Here is a 22,059-nt window from a genome sequence, read left to right as displayed (position 1 = left end):
GTGTCATTGACTGTGGAGGGGTATGAGCATATAAGGGAGGAGCTAAGGGAGGAGTCTGAGAAGAGGTGGAGAATTCACTGGAAAAATAGGGGGCGGAGGGGCTGAGTGAAAAAGCCCTGCTGGCTGCAGTTTGACTGGAGGGTGCCTCTGCCTGTTGTGGCATTCACATCCTAACGCTCATGTGCTAACATCCAGTATTGCTTGGCTTCCCCTGTTCTTTGGCCTGCCTCCAGGGACTTCTGTATGGACTCCTATTAGACAGAATAGACAGAAAGCAAAGAATGCATGTATGCTAAAAAGGCATAGGATTGTAAATAGGAGGGAATAAGAACAGAGGGGAACAGCGCAAGCAGGTAAAGAGGAAAGCAGTCGAGAACAAATTTAGATTTAGTGAAGAAAGTTCATCTGCTGAATCTACAATTCAATTCCACCAACATGGCAGCAATGGAAGCACTGGAATCCTCAAGTGCTCAGCTTGAGCCTCAGACCCTCACTGAAGTCTCAGATGATGAGATCAACCTCCCACCCTCAGATGATGAAGAAGGTGCCCTTGCCGCAGCTAAGAAAGAGTTGTCCACCATGGGCACAGAGGGAGACAACACCGAAGACAAGGATGACGCAACGAAGCTGGACCCACAGGTGAATGGGGTCATGGTGCTGTCTTTGTTAGACAAGATCATTGGTGCGGTCGACCAGATCCAGCAAACCCAGAGTGGTCTGGAGGCCAGGCAGCAGGAGATGGAGCGTTCAGTGACCAGCATCCAAAGCGAGCTGACCAAACTGGCAAAGAGTCACAGCACCACATCCAACAGTGTCAATAAGATGATGGAGAAGGTGGGCAAGGTGAGCGTCAACGTCAAGACAGTGCGGGCCACCCTGGAGAAGCAGGGAGGTCAAATCAAGAAGCTGGAGAACAACGAGGCGGAGCTGCTCAAGAGACGCAACTTCAAAGTCATGATCTACCAGGTGAGAGTTTGTTTGTTGATAGCATCAACACATGTATCCATGTGTGGTTGTTGTTTGTGGTATAGGTTTATTTAAAAAGCATGTCAAATTATGAGGGATGGGTGTGGCCCACGTATGAACCAAACTATGGCTAGGCTCTGCGTAAATATACTTTCTAAAAAGTCTTATTGAAATTATTCAGAGGTAATGTAGTGCAAATGAATGGGGAACGGAAAGACGATGTTTACTTTGATAAGGTCCAAAGGAATTCAGGGAGTGGTTAAAGAATTAATGGCAAGTGCCCAGGTGACATGCAGTACTATCTCTCATCACTAAATCTGCAGCACTAGTAATAAAATTTAACTCTGAAATGTTGTTCTTGTTGTATCATATTTCTAGTGTTGATATAGTAAAAAAAAAAATGATTATAATAATAACAATTAGAATATAAAGAGGAAATATTCGAAAGAAGTGCCATGGCTCTAATGACTATTAGTACAAACCAGCTTGCAAACTGTTTTGGGGTCCTCAATTTCACTTTTTTGACCTTTGTGGACCATCTCTCCCCCTAGACCTTCTGTATGCACCTTCAACACAATAGTAGAACTCCAAGAAAATGGTGCTTGTTATGAGAAGTTGACTTTTTCTGCAAAAATATTGTGACGTGTAATTTCTTCATATCCAGAATGTTCAAAAAGAAGCAAAATGAATATATATACTGTATATTCAAGATGAACAGGGAGAAATACACTAGGAAGATATGACATGGACCAAATCACATTTTCACTCTAAAGACAAAAGCCTAATACAATCTTTTTTGTCAACCAGCTTGTTGAGACACATCCACACCCATGGAAACAGTTACGAGACAGTCACATTTATTTGTCGGAAAAAACAGCTTCCAGCCATTTTCCAGTTCAGCAACTGTTGCTCTTCCGTTGTATTCTTACGTATCATTTTTATAAAATTTGTGTCCATTCTATGGATCATGCAAGCAAATTCTTCATATTCTTGAACAACTTACTTGAACATGGGTGTGTGTCCCCCATGTTGCTCTACACCACCCCTGCTCCACCTCAAATCTAAGGAAATTGTCTGGAAGCCACAAGTAGTGAATGCTGAATATTCAGTCTGCACGCTGGTTGAACCTGTACATTGGGTGAATATTTAGTATCCACCACAGGTGGTTTCCAGGCATTTTTTCCATGGCATGCAAGGTATAGGACTCGAATACAAGCCTTCACATGTGATCTAAGCTTACTGCCTGCCCAAGCCATACGGAATCCATTCGGAAAGTCATTTCACTCTTTCCCCCCCTTTTTTAAACAAAGATGGAAAATACCACAAGCATGCTCAAGGTCTAAGGTAGAGGAGTGGTAGCGCAGGGACAGCAGGAGGAGAGCTCTGAGGAGCAGATGTTTTACTTAAAAAGACAGAGGTTTTTTTCTCTCTTTTTAAGGGAGAGTTGAGGAGAGCCCTGAGTCTTTTTTTAGCCTGTGAGGCTGCAGTGTGATGTGTAATAGCTTGCAGCTTTTGCACAGTGGCACAAGAACATTCAGAGTTTCCACCCTTGACTCAGACATCACGGATTCGACCAGTCCCACTCTCTCCGTTTCCCTCAGTATCTAATACTCAAATGAGACGTCCATCTTAGGCAACCCAGACTGTCTGACTGTGCTAATATTACTCTAGCATGCTTACACAATATATTTTGCTTCCATGTCTTGGCATATCAGCACATGATTGCACATATACTCTAACAATCTGCAGATGAGCAGAACGAGATAAACTAATCATCACATATGGAGAAATCCAATGACTTAACTGTTTCTCAATGTGAGAATGTCATAAATCTTCATTGTAATTAGTACCTAATAAAGACTCAAAGCTGTGTGTTGCAAGTTTCCAATACAGTCTTTTTGAAATACCACATAGTGCAAAACAAAACAGGATTTTGCTAGTGTTAGCCAAGCACTTGGGCCCTGTGGCAAGAGAAACTCCCCCTGAAATGCCTATCTCTGGCTTGCTCACTAACTCAAAACACTGGCTTTGTTAATGGTTGCCAAATATGACATAACGTCAAATTCGTCTTCATTAAAAAAGAAAACCACAATGTGTTGTTCTGTTTTAAATTCTCTGTGCTCCTCTGTTGCCATTCAAGGGCAGATTCTTTCAAAATCAGCAGCAGACAGTTAAGACTCCACCAGTGCCCCCAGTGAACTGTAACACTATTTATCTGGTCACTTGGTACACGATGTCAGACAATAATATGTGGCCTTTGCTAGAACTCATTAGCAGTCTCTTACTTTTCCCTTCAGACTGTCGTTCACAAATACTGCACACGAGCAGAGTCGCAGGTCTGTATTTAACAGACGGACGAGACAACAAAGCAGAGCACAACTTTTACCGTACTGTCTGTTTAACGTGCACAAAGTCGTCAAGGTGATGACATCAGCCTGTGGCGGTCAATCGTGGTCATAGATGTATACACTGTACATCACACATGTCAAAGATATGTAAAAGCAAGCACAGACTTTCTGCTCACAAAAGAATATTTTGGTCACCGCTCTTTGATGAGTACATGTTAATGTTTAGCTCTTAAGTATCCATATTGGCACTAACCAAAAAAATCCTGTAATTTATTCAGAATAGTAATTTTGGACATGTTTTTGTGGGTTTTGAGGGCAAAATCAGCAGCAAACCAGAGCCAGTATGACTTAATGTTTCATAGTATACTGTGTTATAAACGCTCTTAAGGTGTCACACCGGATTTACAACTCATTTGTGTTAGATATTCATTCATATCCAGCACTACACAGACTGTTCAGAGATCTTACACACTGTGTATCATCATATCAAGTCAACAGTCATGAAACATATATGCAAAACATGAAGATGTGAAAATCTATGCTCTTCATTTAAATGTGATTTTCTTCTACAATACTACAATAATCCTTATAACAGTCTGGGAATCTACATAGGAGCTTAATGTCCCTCCAGCGGGAGTTCCTCTCAGGAATATATTTCTCCCATTGCTTCTTGCCACTGTGTAGACATCTCCACACAAGTCAACAACATTCCTAGATATATTCCCTGGGTAACATTCTTATCCAGAGGGGTTTTGAGTCTTACAATAGACCTTACACTAGATCCTATTTTATGATTTCTTCCCAGTTCTTTTCAAAAAATGTCTCTCTTTCAGTCTGTGAATACGTGTGCAATAATTCGTTTCAGGGCTGTCAGTGTTCGCTCTGCTCCCTCTTGGACCCCTTCACAAGAGTGGTCTTAACAAAGTTTAGGCACATTTGGTTAATGACTTTATGCACCTATAAATAAATGTCACTGTCTTTTTATAAATTCAATATGTCCACATGCTTTAATACAGTATATATTCAATGCCGTGCTCCTCTACCACTGCAAACCGCTGACAGGCGGTTGGTCGATTTGCAGTCTGTCTTCCATCTAGAGAGGACCATTTAGTTCATCATTAATGGAGCTGCACTTGGAGTGGTGGTAATCCAACCACAGGCCCACTTATTCGGTCCATCAAATCTGTCTTCAGGTGTGTCTTGGCCCAGTGTCAACACTTGCGGTGTAAAGACTTGAAAAGACTGCATGTCATTCAGTGGTGGTCATGTTTCAGGCATCTTTTGATCGCCTCCCTGTACACAGCATCTAAACCATCAACTTGTCTTGTAGGTCCCATTCCAACAAAACTGGGAAGGGATCTAGAAGGCATTCCTTTTTCTAATTCTAGAAAAGTTTTTTGCTAATCAGTTGTGTGGCAATTTAAACAGTAATGGTTTGTTTGAAGAGTTTCAGTCAAGTTTCAGGGTTCGTCACAATACAGACACGTCTCTGGCTAAAGTAACTAACCATCTCATCATGGCCTCTGAAAATAGACTTGTCTCTGTACTTATCCTGTTAGATATTTGACACTATTGATCACAATTTTTTAGTAGATTTGAAAGATTAGACTTGTTTGAATCCTAATTATCAGACAGATTCTAGGTTGTTCATGTCAACACTGATTCTTCTACTTATAGAAACAAAAGTTATGGAGTTCCTTACCCTAAACATCTCAGAGATTCATTGTGTAATATATATACACTAGCACTAGCTAACACTAGCTAACACTAGCATATATATATACAAACATCTCAGAGATTCATTGTGTAATATATTGTAATATATATACACTAGCACTAGCTAACACTAGCTAACATTAGCATATATATATATATATATATATATAGAGAGATATAGAGAGAGAGAGAGAGAGAGAGAGAGAATAATAATATATATTATTATTATTACTATTGTTATTGTCATTTTGGGGAGAAACCTTGGTCTTATGTTTGATGAGGATATGTCCTTTAATTTGCACATAAAGCAAGTGACCAGTACTGCCTCATCAATATTAGCATCCTGTCTCAGAGTAAAACTGAAAAACTCATGGCCTCTCAAGCAGATGGGTCCCTCCATATGAGCTGGGTTCTGCTCAAGGTTTCTTCCTGTTAAAAGGGAGTTCTTCCTTGCTTCCATCCCCTCCATGCTTGCTCTGGAGGTTTCAGGCCGGGTTTTGTAAAGTATCTTGAGACAACTTGTATTGTTATTGACGAGATATAAATAAAATTGAAATTAATTGAACTGAGCACTTTCCAGTTTATATTATTAGTGAAAAGGTTGGAGTAAATGCTGTGCAACATCAGCCAAACCCAGACCAAAACCATCTGTGATTCATGCCAACAAGGCAAACAATACCCCATAATGCCACTGATTTGGTGCTCCAGCCAAGCTACTGTACAATGTAATACAGTCTAAACTAATCAGTGCCTCTGTCAGTTGACTCCTTGTTAGTGTGTATAGCATGCCCTCTCTGGGAGTATGTGTTTGTCTGTGGGTGTATTTGTTTCTGGGTGAGTGTGTGTCTGGCTTGTTTAAGCCTGACTGTCCAGTAAGCCTGAGATTTACTCCCTTACATCTGTGTTCAGTTCCTTGACAGCTGAGACCATGTGCTGCCAGAGAACAGAGCTTACTGCACATACTGAGGATCCCGCCTGGAATGTAACTCCTCTACAGCACAGTGTCTGTGAGAGGCTGAAATATAACTCTGTGGATATGACTTAAACAAATGTCATTTTAAAGGGGTCACACAGAGTGGAGTTTTAGCATCTTTCAGCTCGTCTTAGTTTTCCTGCATTTAACTACTTCATTTTGAGACAGGCAGCTGATTTTATTAAACATCAAATCCAACAAAGGGGGCTCTTAAAAGCAGTTTAATTTCTTTCAGTTTTTAATAAGCGGAGAAACTATTACAGCAACTTTCAGAAACCAGAGGGTTTGAATTTTTCATTCTTTGCTCTAATACTGCTATGTCTTGTGTTCAGCTTGCACCACCCTGAATGTCCTTAGGGATAGACTGGCTGTCTCAAATTGTGTCTTGTTATTTGTACTGCTTATTTTGTCTCCTTTCTGATGCCCTGGTTTTGCCTATGCCTCGCACTTGGCCTTTTCTGTGTGCATCACTCACAGAAGAGACTTTGAGTTGAGATTTTAAATGTATGGAGAGTGTGTAGCAGATAGACTTGAGGGACTCCCCCCATCCCTGTGAAGAGCATGGAATAATATTTAACATGTGGGGGGGGGGGGGGGAGCATAAGATAAACTGGTAGAAGAGGAGGTGTTGATCATCTTTGTACAGGGAGTAGATGGGTGTGTTGCGATAAAGAGCAGGGACCATATTTAGACAGCTGATTCATAGCACAGGCATCCCCAGCGCACCATTCTAACCTCCTCTTCATGTGGAGCCAGTCACAGCCCTGTTCCTCCTTCGCACTCCAGGGTGACTGACTTTACATTGTGTCCTCCTCGCCCCACCACCCACACCAACTCCCTTACCACTCCTCATTTTTTTTCTCTCACTTCTCACATTGTTAAATTTTTAACTGTTTTAGCTTTAATATACTGGGTGCCTTGACTGATCAGGTCATGTCAAAGAGACTATAAAAAGGTCAAGAGTCCACCTTTATTAGACTGATGAAGCCTTCATCAGGGTCGTCCTGACCTGATGACCCTGCTGAAGGCTGAAGCTTGTCTTTCTCTAGAAGTTCCTCCTACATGTCACAGAGACTGACTGCCAAAGACATCTGAAAACATCATGAAAAGAAATTACAAAATTATTTTTTGATCATTTGAACTGCCTGAAGTCCAGTATGTATGTTGAGTAGTCAGGTTGTGTTGGTTCCTATGTGTAATTTAGTGAACCTGGCTATTTGTGTGTATGTGAGAGTATCTAAGTGCCTTGTACCAGTCTATCTGACTGACTTTTTCATCTATTTGTTTTTTTCTGGAGAGATTCCCTACATATGTGCCCTCCTTAGCTCTGCTCACTGGCAGGTGTTTTCACTCTGCCTCCCAGTGTCAGCTAAGTATATGCACAGTTTATCATCCATGTGGGTGAACAGATCAGATAAAAACAAATCCTGAGGGACCATTAATCTCTTCATGTGGATCGAAGGAAACTTATTTTATTCTAGAGTTGCACTTGTTGGGCAGACACACAGCATATAGTTGCTCTATTTTAGCCGTGAGCTACCATTCAAAAATTTGTTATGTAAAATGACAATAAATGATTCTTGACTCTCTAAAGGCTTTTTTCTACTTTTCTGGACTGTGGAAGAATCATGTCACAAACAAGTCATCAAAACATACTTTGCTCGTACTTCTTATCTATGCAGTACTGCAGTCTGCACACCCGCTGCTATCACACTCCCTTAATATGACTCAACAGCATGTGTTCAAATTGCTGTCTTACATTACAGCTGCATGCAAAAGATAAACAAAAATGTATTCTAAAAGTTTTGTCTGCAAACGATTTAAATCAGATTTGCAACGTAATGTTTACATATCAGCCTGGAGGAGGTCACACTCCCAGTATTTTTTTGCATCCAGATTCATCAAGAGTGAACCCATTCTTCTCACACAGGTCAGTCCACATCCATATATGGACATGTGAGCCCGAAATGTTCCTGGCTCATTTTACAGGCCAGATTGTGTGCAGCATTGTTTCAGCTGGGAACAGGGTCTTCTGGAGCAGAGTTTATGGCTTGGGTGCAGTAGGTAGGGATGGTGTGAATATCAGGCAGTGTAGTCAACTGCTCATTCAAAATAACTTATTGAGAAAATGTGAAGAAAGGAAAGAGAGACGGAGAGGAAAGGGTGAGAGGATAAAGGAGACAGTGAGAGAATGGGAGAGCGGTCTAAAAATAGCAACTATCACATACCATTTTGATTGTGAGAAGGAAAGGTCTTTTAGGAGATTGTGTTCCTGTTTGTTTTTTAGGATCCGAGGCTGGGGCGTGGGGAAGCTAGTCTGTGGCATGCTGACATCAGTCGAGTCTTCCTGATTCGTGTTTGCCACAAGTGTTTGCAGGATACTTCTGTAGCAACCACATCTGTGTTTGTTTCCCACAAAGGTTTCAGCTAAAACATGCAGTTATGTGAAAAGGCTTCTTTAAAATAGACACAGGTTAATACAACAATTTCAAGTTGCTCTTTCACAGCAGCAAATGCTATTTCACCTGCTGGGTCCTTTATGAAGACTTCTTAATTTAGTGGACTGCCTGATTTAAAGTGCACAAGGAAACAGCGGGATTGTGGTCCTGTTCCCATACATGCAACTTTTAGGAAGTAAACCCATCTGGATATGGATATTGTCCTGCATTGTTCAGGTGTCTCAGGGAATCTGCAAAAAACATGGCAAGACCTAGACAAAGACCTAGTATTATTGTCTGTTTAAAAACAGACATAAAACAAATGTTTTGAATTGTTAAATGTTGAATGAGTTAGATGCCGTTCCCCTGAAGGGGAGCAGTCTGCCATTTCTCGATCCTTGAAGTTTGTTAAAAAATTATTTTTGAGTTGTGCAATACAAATCTGCTCTAATGCCTCTCACTTCCCATTAACAGAGATGTGATTTCCCAAATCCTTGTCTTACGCCAAATCATTATACTCTGCAGAAGCTTTTCCACATGAGTCAGACGTCAGTGACTCATAGTCAAAGGTTGCGGTTATTGAAAACATTAGTTTGTTTAATCATATGATCCTCTCTGTCATATGATTCCAGCTTTGAATCCTCCCATAGACAGTTACATTATTGGCTCTAAACAGAAGAATGCTTGTGATAAGTCACGGAAGTCACTTCAGATTTTAGCGTCTAGTTTTGATCAGCGCATTTCTCAAGATGTTTTGTGACTGCATTAATCATATTTACTATGTTAAATTGAGTCATTCTATTTACCGTACATTTGTATAAAACAGGGTGTCTTCATATGCAACTGGGCAGTGGGGGGCAATTCAAAGGTGGTGTGTTAAGGTATTACATAACATTACAGCTGAATGCCTGGACCAAAGTGTTGAACAGACCAAGTGGCCTCCCGCACGCACAGCATACACTAATTTTAGAGAATCTGAAGTGACTGAAAAACAAATAAACTAAGGGGTCAATGATTTGTGTGACCCATCCAGAATGATTATGGGATTTTATTGCAAAAATAAACTGCCGAGGTACTGGAATTCGTAGTGATTGTTGTCTTCTCATAGGCACTCAGTCTCCAAGTCCAACATTTAGATTTCACTTTATGTTGTGTATATTTATGTCCTTTATAATGCCAATACTCAAAGAAATAAAGTATCTAATCTTTCAAAGCTGACTAGCAGCAGTGAATTTTTCTCTTCGTCTCCTTACACAGTGTTTCGACTTTTGATTGTTCCATTGATGAATCCAAAACTCACATTTTTTTCCACTTCTGGCATTTCAACTTAATAAAACACAATGTTACGTTCATTCCTTTTATCATCAGGGTAGCTGTAGATTTAGAGTGCTAACTGCAGTAGCCTTGAGGAAGATGTAAGTCCATGTTGCACAACTGTGTGGTGTCATTTAACTTGATCTGGACTGAATCTATATTTGACAGCTATATTTTCTCATCTGTCCACCACCACATGAATCCCTCGCAAATAACTGACCCAGCAAATCTTTGCCATAGTGCAATCAGATCAAAACAGAGTGGTCAAAAACCAACTTTCAGCCATTAGAAAACTGTGGGTGGGGGGAAGTTATTCTGACTTCTGGGCTACAGTAATGCAGCCAGATTGTGTGTAGCATTCCAGCTACAGCAATGGGTAATATTTGGTAAGCAAAGGATTTGATCTCCGTATGCAAGCGTAGCAATTTTCTGTTGAAAATTAGCCAGTTGATGTCATAGAGATGTAACTGGGATTATGTTGAACTATCATGGATTCACATATAGGTAAGGGTTGTACTGAAATGTTTTGTTATTTTTAAGCCTGACCAATGCTAAACAGTAAAGTGAAGAAGAGTAGCCACACTCAGTGTCCACACACTGTGTGTAACCTTGCTCATTTGTAGCCTGCTCGAAGCACACTGCTTGAAGCACACTGCTTGAAGCAGCAAGAAAGCAAACAGCGGAGGAAGAAGCCACTTGCTCTGCAGCTCCATAAATCTCTCCATAAACATCAATCTCCTCCATTGTTATTGGAAAAAGAAAAAAACATTTGGTGGCCATGGGAACGACCACTGTCATCCCTTGCTGTCCAAGTCCCTGTGAGTCAAGCATGGGGAACTGCACATAGAGAGGACCAAAAGGACGGAGACCAGACCGTAAAGTTCAGCGGTTAGGTATAATTACATTGCTTTTTAGCAGAATTCAGAAGAAGGATGTAATCTGAATTTGTGTGGAAGTAAGTGTATATTTCCGGAATGGAAAGCTTATTTGATCTGTCAATTTGCACAAAGCTTGGTAGGCTGAGTGGTACACTCACATTATCCATAAGGATGCTATCAATAACAGGAGCAATTATTATTGGTGCTGTACTGGGTTTACTCATCACACTGGATTGTGTGTGTCTATGGAAATGCATTTGATGTGCTGATATGTGTTTCTGCATGAAAGTACATGACCAAAATACCCACAATGCAAAGTATGCCATAAAAACAACCTCCTGAGATAACTGCGAGTTGTGACTTGCAGTAAGAGCTGAAAGGAGTGAAGATGAAAACAACACAGAGCTGCCTCACACTCACGTGTCTGCAGCCCTGGAAACACTTCAGGAAATCTTTATTAGTGCTAGATACATCCTTACAAAGCTCCTATGTTTAGGCAGGGGCAAGGAGTTTATGCAAACTGCTGTGGTCTGAAGAGATTCACCATAAAGAGACAAAGCTTCCTTTAAGAGCTCTAGGAAATAACGTCATCACATATTGGCCACAAAATCAAACAACAAAGAGGCACATCTGGTCAAGATTCAGGTGATAAAATAAACTTAAAAGAATAGTAAATTGCTTCAGCTGGTCAGAACATGACTTGTTTTTGTATAAACAGCGAGCAGAGAGAAACAGGTTGAAACAGCTTTCTGTTTACAATGAAACATGGCAAGACATTTAAAATGTGATTATGTTATGTCTCAGACAACAGACTGTGGAGTTAGATCATTTCACTTTTTTTTCATCCAAATCAGCTTCCTCAACGAAGGTTTATAAGATTACATCACAAGGACAGTCTTCCTCTCCTGTCTCGTTCTGTGCCACTGACCAAGTGAGACTGTAGCAGAAAGTGCTATTATCTGGCACACAACTGCCACAGGAATATTTGTTCCGTTGCCATGGAGCTGTGACTCTGATCTGATTTGTAGACTTTCCTCAGTGATATGACCACCTAATTGTATAACAGACTGAAAGAAAACCATAGCACACACTATAGTTCCTAAGAAAGGTAGAGGGAAATCGAATGGATGAAGTGAACTAAAGAAAAAATGAAAGAAATTGAAAGAGAAAAGGAGGTAAAAGAAGGCTGATGCTGTGCTCCACTGCTGCTCCAGGCCTGGTGACTCATCCCTCTCTCTCCCCCCTCTGGGATCTGCGGCATGCCATCACTTTATATAGCAATCTCTATTTCTCTCTCTCTCTCTGGTCCCATGTCTTTGATTAAAGGGGACGAGTGGAAAACAGCAGAAGAGTAGGGAGTTCTCTCCCCAGAGTTTTATGCTGTCTGTGACCATCACACTGTTTCCCATGGCACTCACATGAGAACTGTGTGTATAAACACAGATACGCAGTACTTGACTGGCTAAAGCAATGTATGCCCTCACCATCCATCACCCAAAGGAGCCAGTCTGGCATGGTGACCATCAAGATTAAACTGATGCATGTGTATCGTTAGCTAATATTGGCTTTTGTTGAAAATAATATCAAGCAGCTAAAGAAAACCAGCTCTTGTTTGACACAAATTAGGATATTATTCAACTAGAAGGCAAACCATGCCACAAATAAGAAACAGCATAGATTAAAGTTCTTATTACATTATTAGGATTAAGGCAAGCTACACCCACAGTCTAGGAGGTCACTATGTTTCTTTTACTTCACAGGTTTTGAAATAAATACAAGTCCAGGTTCATTTTTAATGTGCTTCTAGCGGGTAAGAATTGCAGCAGCTCATAACAGATTTGCTGGAGTATAAACTGTATTATCAAGTTAACAAATGCTATAGATACACATGTAACAAGCATAGCCCTTTCTTCTTGTTCAATGAGGAACATATTGTTAATTCTTCACAAACCAAGGTCAAGTGGACTGTCAAATTCTGAATGTGGTCCCTTTTTCATTGTTTAGTTGTGCAACAAAAACAAGTTAGTTAGCACAATTTCCTCCCGAACTTGATTAACTTAATTTTGCTTCCTTTGAAGTGTTTACAAAAATATGTTTTTCATATTTCCTCTGAAATTGGAAATTATTGCTAAAATAGCTACATAGTCTTGTCTACCTCAACTGTAAGCAACAGAAAGAGTCAGTAAGCATTTCATTGTACCTAATTAATACAGTGAAGTTAACCTCGTAAAATGCTTCCCTTGGGCTACCACGGGAGTTCCAATCTCAGTTTTGCACTCTGCCTGCAAAGAAACACCAACATCATTCAGGCCACAATAGCATATTAAACACATTGTAACAATGGGTCTTTACCAGCCACTTTTTAAGAACCACGGGCGGTTATGACACAACATGAACACATCACAAAAAATGAGACAACTGGATTGCAAACGTGTCTCCAGCGCATCTTGGTTGTATTCACAAATGTGGTTAAACTTTCGCACTTGTGATCAGATCACTCATGTTAACTATTATGACATTATTGTTTTAGGTGGGCCTTAGGTGAGGTGGTTAAAACACATTTTGCTGCAGACCTCGACCACAGCAGTTCATTACTTGGCCACTGTACTCCTCACTGCTTCTCTATCCTGGCAGACATGCTGACCACAAATAACCGTGGGTCATACACTGACTAGTAGGCCATACAGCCAGAAGGAACATGTGTGTGAAATGTGTGAGGTGAGGGAAAGCTTCAATCAAATTGTTAGACTAATAGCATAATTGCCTTAGTCTTTTCCTATATATACATATATATATATATATACATATATATATGATGGATTGGCTAAAAATGAAGATAAAGTGTTTTAATTCCGGAGCACCAGAATAAAAATGACAGTGTCCTTATTTGCCTCTTGGCTTACCCTTAGTTCCTCTTTACATCAGCAGTTGTATCATGAGGATTCCCCTTTTTCCTGGGTTTACTGGAAAATCCCCTCATTGCGTATGTGCATGCAGCCTCGTAGTGCTTGCCTTGCAAAGTACTGTATGCAAGTTAGTACACACACACACACACACACAGACGCGCATACACATGAATCTGGCTTTTCCACAGCAGTAGGGGAGTTCTTAGTGGTTTGAGTTTAAACAGGAAAACAGAAACAGAGAGGGGTGTGTTACAGTGGGATTCCTCTCTCTCCCTCTACATCAGCCTGATGAGTGGTTGCAGTGTGAGAGTGGAAAGATTCCATGGTGTGATTCTTGTCCCACACACACGCTTGCTCTCTCTTCGTCTCTCACACACACACACACACACATTGTGGTTTACTTTGACTCAACTGTAGCGAAACAGTTTTTTCCTTTCATCTGGAAACATTATAGTTCCATTTAGACTCACCACTGTTACCATGGAGACACGAGTAGAACTAAATGTTTTCATTGCACACAGAGACAATAAAAGTGGAAATGGCCATAAATGGCCTGATTCTGATTTGTGTGCTTTCAGATATTAGAAATCACAGCGTATCAATAGTGACGTGAAGTACACAATTCCAGATTTAGCTAACAAGATAGAGTAAACTGTTTTCGGCGTGATGAAGGAAGTGCATACACACACTCAGCACACACTTGGCTGAGGCAACTCCTCTGGTATTGTTGTTGCTGCCATGGTTTCTCTGCGCTGGGTGATAGTCATAGTGGTTTACCACTGACTACGCCCAAAAAAATGTAACTATGCCCACATGAAACATACACAGAATCTCTGAAAGATGACTTCCAGGAAACAAACAGGCACCAACTTGAGAGAACACATTCAGGGATGTGAAATAATGGGGCAAAACAAGACGTCATGGTACGAGAACATAATGGATGAAGCAGAAAAGAAAAACACCAAGTCCGGAAGTTTTATTTTCCCGGCATAGTCTATTGTTTTCTCTTTCAAGACACCTCAAACACACTTGAGGTACACTTGTATGATTTTAAGTAGGAAGAAAGTTTGCATTAAAATGATTATTTCAGCAGTACTACCAGGATGCCTCTAAAGATCATAGGGCAGGTCAGTCCACCACAACAGTGGCTGATGGCCATGACTCCATGTGGACATGTCCTACAATGTTAGAGAATGATGCATTGCCACAACCTTTGTTAAGCTCAAGTTAAATCCATCTTACTTGCTAATGTGTCCAGCTATAGAGTGGACAGTGGGGCAGACAGTTAGTCACTGTGCACACTTATTATGAAAGATCTCAGCAAAGGACACACAACACACACAGACACCAGGAATAATAACACACGTTTGGATACAACTGTATTACATACTCTCCTCTGACTGCTTTACTAGAGTTTAAATTCAATTCCATTTGATTCATAGCATCCTGTTCATGGGTGTACATCTCCGGATTTTTAAGTCCAGGATAATGTGGATAATGATTGCAGGCAAGGTTTCAAATCTACTTACTGTATAAAGCAGTTAGTAAAACCAAATATTGAACTGAGAGTCATCTCAGTGAGCTACATACTGATTTAGTTGGACTGAAAGACAAAAGAAAGCTTATGCACTGCTTTCCAGTCTCCCACTAGTAATAACTGACACACTTACTTTGGTCACTTTTGGGGAACTGTGCATTACATCAGTTACCCTGATCATGACCATAATATAACCCCAATCTTAACCGCAGAACAACTCACTGAGGGCATGGTTATAGTCCCTCATTACAGCAGCAACCTTCACTTTAGTTTGTGTCCCCAAAAATAGCACAAGTCAGACCTCTCACCCAACTGCCATTTTGTAATTTAAATGCAAACTAGTTAAGGAAATTGTCTCCATACGCGTGTTTTGCAAGAGCTGAATGTGAAATATAGTCTCACTGCCTCACACACACACACACACACACACACACACAAGCACACACACACACACACACATCCGCACACACACTCAGAGCCATTACATACCTCATTCATCTATTTTCCATGGCTGAGTGTACCTTCCTGTCTTTGGTAGAACAGACTCATGGAGAACAATGTCCCATTAAATTAGGAGGGTCAGGAAGTTAACACTCCAAGGTGAATGCCTGAACTTCCCATCCACTCTTTCCATGTACTTAGGACACACATGCACGCAACACGGAATTCCCTGTTGAAACCTTCTTTTGCAAACACATTAGCCTGTGACTTACTCTCTGAGACTGGGCTTCAGGCACCTCCAACATGAGGGACAATTCCAGCTACACTTTGCACAGATACTTCAGCTACATTTACAGCTGTCAGGCTAATATATTTCAGAAAATATAAATAACCTGCATTGTCAAACTGAGGACCAATAATTGCAGATTACATTTTCTGTGGTCCTTAAAGTCCATTTGAGACAAAGCTGCTTAACTCACACTGACTAATTCACTTTGAAACCCTGAGAAACTCAGGATCACTTCATGCTAGTTATTTTTGGTTATTTATTGGAACTGAAATAATAATCTATTAATGTTGGACAGAGCCTACTGTTGTGAACAACAACAATGCAAAATATTGAGTAATTTTTTGCAAGGTACAGCAGGAAGCTTACCTTATGGATGTATTCCCACAAGAGGCTGCGCACAATTATCGAGCGCTAAAATGCACCTTTAATGAGACCTCTAATGTCACACTATGAGGCTATGATGCCTTCACGTGGATTAAGTAATTTTCAAGACACACTTCGTTGTGCTTGAGTTCGAAATAAGACATAATGAATTTGAACGAAGCAGGTATTTTCCAGCTGCTCCCTTTGTCAACACAGCTGTTCAGGAAAGCCAAAATCCCTCATCCAAGGTCAAGTTTACCCAAGATACTGTGATACAATACCTCTCTAAAACCAGCATCGCACTGCAACAAAACACAATAGCTATAGAGTCGACCCCCCCGCCCCGTTCTTACACTTTGATGCTATCACCTTCCTGCTGAGCAGATGGTTTTCCAAGACTCTCATCATCCCACTTGTGCTATTACTCGATTCATACGACAGCAGAGTATCATCTTCACTCCAACACTACACCCTCACCCCCATACACACACACACACACACACACACACACACACACACACACACACACACACACACACACACACACACACACACACACACACACTCCCTGAGAGTCCTTTGTTCTGACTGTACTGTGTTCCTGTTTTGACCATAAAGGCGGTCTAGGGGAGAGGAAAAGACAATACGTTCAACATACAAAAAGTAGAACATGCAGACATCCAGGAGCCCAATTGGATGAAGTTTTGCCGTGATGGAAAGAGGAAGTCCAACCCACCCAACCCTCCCCCGTTACCCCTCCTTCCCATTCCTTCATTAACAAGCCAGATCATTGTATTTACGAGGTTAAGGGGGCACACGAGGGAAAGGGAAAGAAAGGCTCCCTCATCTGGAATGCAAATGAGGTAAAGAGGGGAAAAGGTGTGTGGGAGCTGGACAAGCAAAGGGAATGAAGTAATAAATGATAGAAAAAGGAGCGCATACAGCGTTGGTGTGAAGGAATGCTTTATCAAGGAGGGCTAGGGCGAGGCGCAGTCAGATCATACTTTCTTATATATTTATATATATGTTGTTTTTATTCGAGAGTGTGCAGAGGAATGTATTCATATAACTAAATATCCCAAACTGGGCTCCTGAGTCGGGTCATTAAAGTTGAAACAGGACATTTAAGGAGCCAACTGTGTGATCTTTCATTTGGAATTTAGATGATCTCTCCTGCGAATTACAGTTAATTCTCACTAAAAGTGAAATTTTTTGATGGTGGCTGTCATGTGCTAGCCTGTAGCCACTTCTTTTCATTCCATTAAGCAGGCATGTCACGGGTAAAGGTTGTGTTGCACCCCCCTTACATCTAACCGCCGAACCCTCCTTTCGCATTCTGCAATAAAACATGGGTTCTATCATGCTAACCTGGCTGACAGTCTGGCCATTTTAGTGAGCATATTTGCATTATTTACCTTTTGAAAGGATACAGATAAAAAAAATTTAAGTCTAAAGGTTTGTGCAGCTTTGTACTCAATCTCTAATCATCATCTTGCTTTTTACGTTTGATGATAAATGTAACAGAAATCACTTTCTTCCATTCCTTTATCTTTGAGATAGTTCCATTTTTCTATGTCATGTTCTCCCTCTGGTATGACATAAATCAGCAAAACGAGAAGCCTTATTACAGATTCCACTAGGCCTTGGGCTCAGATCAGCAGATATCTCTGCTTAGGCTGGCCTCTATTCTGTACCAATCCCTACCTGGTGAGTCACACTGCTCACCCCAATTAGCTTGTAGGTACTTGTGCACACACAGAGGAAAATGTACACAAACTTTTACCAGTAACTATGTCCCAGCTGGTTATCCTGTCAACTTCTGCTAAACTCTTAACTATCCCTCTCCTCTTCTGCTAATGTAAGCGGTACGGAAGACGAGATGAGATGAGATATATCCTTTATGTACGCAACTGTCCCTTCAAACATACTATTTTCTAAATTAGCGAGGGAGGTGGGAACTGGTGGGACATGTTGGTACAGTATATGATGTTATGATGTAACTTCACCACTCTCAGACAGTGTCTTAGCTTGTTCCCGTTGACTTGGACTCTCAATTTTTCACTTCTTTTCACTTTTTTGTTTATTTAAATCTTAAAACTTACAACTGCCTGAATATGTTGTCGTGCCTCTTTTTCAGCAAGGTTCTCTTCCTTCTCCTTGAACTTTGAACTTTGAGCTACTATTATCTATCATACTATTTCTAAACTCCTCATGTTCTCCTCTCCACAGGATGAAGTGAAGGTTCCCTCAAAACTCAGCATCTCTAAATCCATGAAGGTTTCGGAATCTGTGTCAGGCAGCAGAGGGGGCAGTCTGCTTGAGCTTAAAGAAGGCATGGAAGAACCTGGAGAAGAAGGACAGGAAGGGGAAAAGGCAGACAAACCCCATATAGACCTCTCGTCAGATGAGGAGGGTGTGGAGATTGAGGAATCCACTGAGGAGACTCGTGCTGAACGCATCAAGCGTAGCAGTCTGCAGCGTGTACAAACCCTGAAGACTGTTTTCTCAAAGGAGAAAATGGATAAGACCAGAGCAAAGACCAAAGAGAACCTAGAGAAGACAAAACAAAAAACCAAGGAAAACCTTGAGAAGACAAAGCAGAAGACAAAGGAGAATCTGGAAAAGACCAGGCAAAAAACCAAAGAGAATTTAGAAAAGACCAAGCAGAAGACCAAGGAGAACCTGGAGAAGACACGTCACAACATTGAGAAGAAGATGGGAAAACTAGGAACACGAATGAGCGTCAACCCTGAGCGCAAACAAAAGATGAAGACATCCAGTGAAAAGATGAAGAAATCCTTTACACCAGACCATGTTGTCTATGCACGGTCCAAGACCGCCGTGTACAAGGTGCCTCCCTTCACCTTCCATGTCAAAAAAATCCGTGAGGGTGCTGTTGAGGTGATCCAAGGCACTGAGATGGTGGAGGTGTCTCAGGATCCTGAGCCATTCAGTGGGGTGGATGGAGAAGTTGAAGAAGGCGCAGAGGAAGTTGAGATGGAGATGATGAATGGAGGTGGTGATGAGGAAGAGCCTGATGAGGATGAAGAAGAGGAGAGCCACGACGCGATGCAGGAGATTGAGGACAGAGATAGAGACAGCGACTAAATACAGAAAAGAATCACTCAACAAGATCCTAACAAATATAGATATTTTGCACCAACCCTGATGTTCTTTTGTAAAAACTCAAGAAAATTTGTGATTTAGGAGACTGCTAAAGAGTAACTGAGACTGAGACCGGTGAAACTTGGGTCTTATTTTTATATATTTTTGCCATTGTTTCTGTCAGATAAGATAACTTTGCCTGCCAATGGGCAGGAAATTAAACAGAATGTGCAGACCTTGAGCTCCCCTTTAGCTGTCATTTTAAGGCCTTCATTGCTACATAAGACCATATAATGTAAAAGCTGTTGGTACCTGAGTAGACAGATTTCTTTCTTTCTTTCTGTGTTTGTATAGACCAAAACAGAGCCAAAAGAGAGTTAATACTCAACCATGTACAACTCCATATGACTGACAAATGTTTTAGCTCGTGACAGCGTTGCTTTTATCGAGAGCAGGAATGGTGGCTAAAACAACAAAAATAAGACCCAAGCTGGACAAAATGTAACTGTCGGGATGTTACTTGTAGTTTAGTACTGTAGTTTCACTACAAGTTTTATGCTAAAAGATTTTAATTTGAATCAATTTCTTCTATTCACAAAAGCACTTCAAGGGTTTGTGTTGATTTTGCGATGCAAATGATCATGAACTGAGAGAAGAAGATGAAAATTGGGGAAAAAAAGCAGCAACCTCACTGCAGTTGTGGTGGGGAAAGCATGGTGGACAATAATGAAACTGACATGATCAGAGAATCATTTGGGGAGACATCATCATCCCATTTAAGAAAGTGTAATCCACATTTCTTTTTCTTCTTTTTTTCTGTATACCAAGACACTAGTCAATCACAACAAGTGAAATGGGAATATGTAAACGACTTCTCCTTTTGTGCCCTATGAATTTCAGTGGAAAATGTTGAAAATTGTTTTGGGTGGTAGATTTCCAATGGCCAAATTATCCATGAACAATGAATACATCATGGTGAGTACATCATACTTAGTGAGAACTTCTTAATGTTTTAGAAATATCACATATCACTGAAAACAATTCTATCCAGCTTCTCTGTTGTTCTACTGTTTAAATACTGATGTGTCATCTTACTTTGCTTAATTTACACTATTTAGAAGCACAGTGATGTCTGTCATTATTTCTTTGATGAGCACAATTATTATTGGTGTGTGATTCTGTATGTGATCACACTTTACAATAGAGTGATGTAATCTCATTTTAGGAATGTAGCCTAATCATGGTCTCTTTAGTACATTGCTTGTTTTGTGCAGTCTTTTTATGTGACATTTAACTTCCATTTTTCCTAAAGAATAATCATTACACATGAAAATGAAGGTCTGCAAGACACAATGTATAGACAGCAAGGCTATATTTTCACACTGGTAGTATTATTTTCTCATGAGGATTACCCTCGTAAAAACCTCCTCTGACTTATTCAGAGATGACGTTCATAAATAAACTGAGATTAGTTGTTCTACAAAAATCCAGCCGAACAAGTTTGGACTCTTATCAGCAGTGTGTACTCTGGGGACATGGCTACCCAAAGGACAAGTTTGAAAATTAGTGCTTGTGTTGTTACTGCTGTGCTCTGACACTGACCCCTGGTGTCCAGTCATTTCAATGTCATTTTCTCTGACCATTTCATCCTTTTTATTATTTTGTTCACATTTACTTGTATGTATGGAACAAGATGCAGAAATGTATTATATATATTTGCCACTTCTGGAGATATTTTAGGATTGCCAAGATGAATTCAAGAATTCATGTTTTTCACTCTTGAATGTACTGCTCTGACTGCATTTTTCTTTGTAGCATACGCAAGCTGTATTTTCACCCACCGATTAATTTTCTAAACTAATCCTGGTCAGGGGGGAGCAACCTGTTTCAACATACTTTGGACAATGTAGCAGTAGAAGAGCTAATGCTGAGACAATACCATGATATGTGAACCCAAGTCAGAGAAAAGAGAGCTAAACACATAACTGGTGCCAAAGGTTACCGCAATATTTGTACTGTCAAAGTTTGGTTTCCCCTCGCACTCACCATTTCATCTGTGTTCATTTTTGTATGTAATGTGAATCACTGCTACTGCAGGTCATAATGCATTTTCATTTAATTTACCAGTTGCTATCTATTGTTTGCATTTCTTCTACATTCAGCTTCCAGACCAAGCTTTAGTCATGTTTGCATAGCTTTCACAGTGCAGCGAGAGACATTTAAATGTGCAAGAATGAAAGGTGTGAAGATGTGGCAGTGAACTACAGTGGGTTTCTGATCACTCATTCAAAGTGGATTAACAACACCATGGCTGAGAGGCAGCCAAAATCAGGCATCAAAATGCCAAAATGTATTTCATTCTGTTTCATGCTTTTGTTTTGTCTGTAACCGATTCTTGTATAATGACGCATTGCTTAACCACTAATGATTTAAGTAATAAAAGCTTCTTGCTTCACAGTTCGGCTTCATCTAGTGCTTATGGTTTCTTTTCCAACATACTTCCATCATATATGTCAGGTATTGGGCTAGGCTATACATAATACATGAAACACATTCGTCATCAAAACACATCGTTTTCAGAGAACAATGGAATAACAATTAGGCACATGTTATAATAATTAGAAAGCAGATCAAAATGCCCACTTACATTATAAACAGAAAGCCCACTGCCCCAAACCCTAATTCTTTGTTACTACCGCTTCATTCATTCTAATTAATTACATAATTACATAACCCATAATTTGTTAATATACGTATAGAAAGAACATACATGGCGCGCCCACAC

The 22,059-nt window shown here is 40.5% G+C and overlaps 1 protein-coding gene across 1 annotated transcript; it reads left to right on the top strand.

Annotated features, from left to right (window-relative positions):
• Positions 1 to 117: 117 nt before the first annotated feature.
• Positions 118 to 21,731, top strand: LOC125022214 (caveolae-associated protein 1-like). The gene is made up of 2 exons (XM_047608653.1): positions 118 to 966; positions 18,399 to 21,731. Exons 1-2 carry the CDS (start codon positions 436 to 438, stop codon positions 19,275 to 19,277), a joined length of 1,410 nt encoding a protein of 469 aa, XP_047464609.1. The 5' UTR covers positions 118 to 435; the 3' UTR covers positions 19,278 to 21,731.
• Positions 21,732 to 22,059: the final 328 nt, after the last annotated feature.

Source organism: Mugil cephalus, chromosome 16 (genome assembly GCF_022458985.1).
Source record: "Mugil cephalus isolate CIBA_MC_2020 chromosome 16, CIBA_Mcephalus_1.1, whole genome shotgun sequence".
NCBI classification, from domain to species: domain Eukaryota; kingdom Metazoa; phylum Chordata; class Actinopteri; order Mugiliformes; family Mugilidae; genus Mugil; species Mugil cephalus.
Note: the sequence above shows the minus strand (reverse complement) of the source record. Positions and strands in the feature narration are given on the sequence as shown.

Coding starts and splice junctions, on each gene's coding strand:
- LOC125022214 (XM_047608653.1), top strand. CDS start 436: ATGGCAGCAATGGAAGCACTGGAATCCTCAAGTGCTCAGCTTGAGCCT. Junction 967..18,398: donor TCAAAGTCATGATCTACCAG/GTGAGAGTTTGT, acceptor TCCTCTCCACAG/GATGAAGTGAAGGTTCCCTC.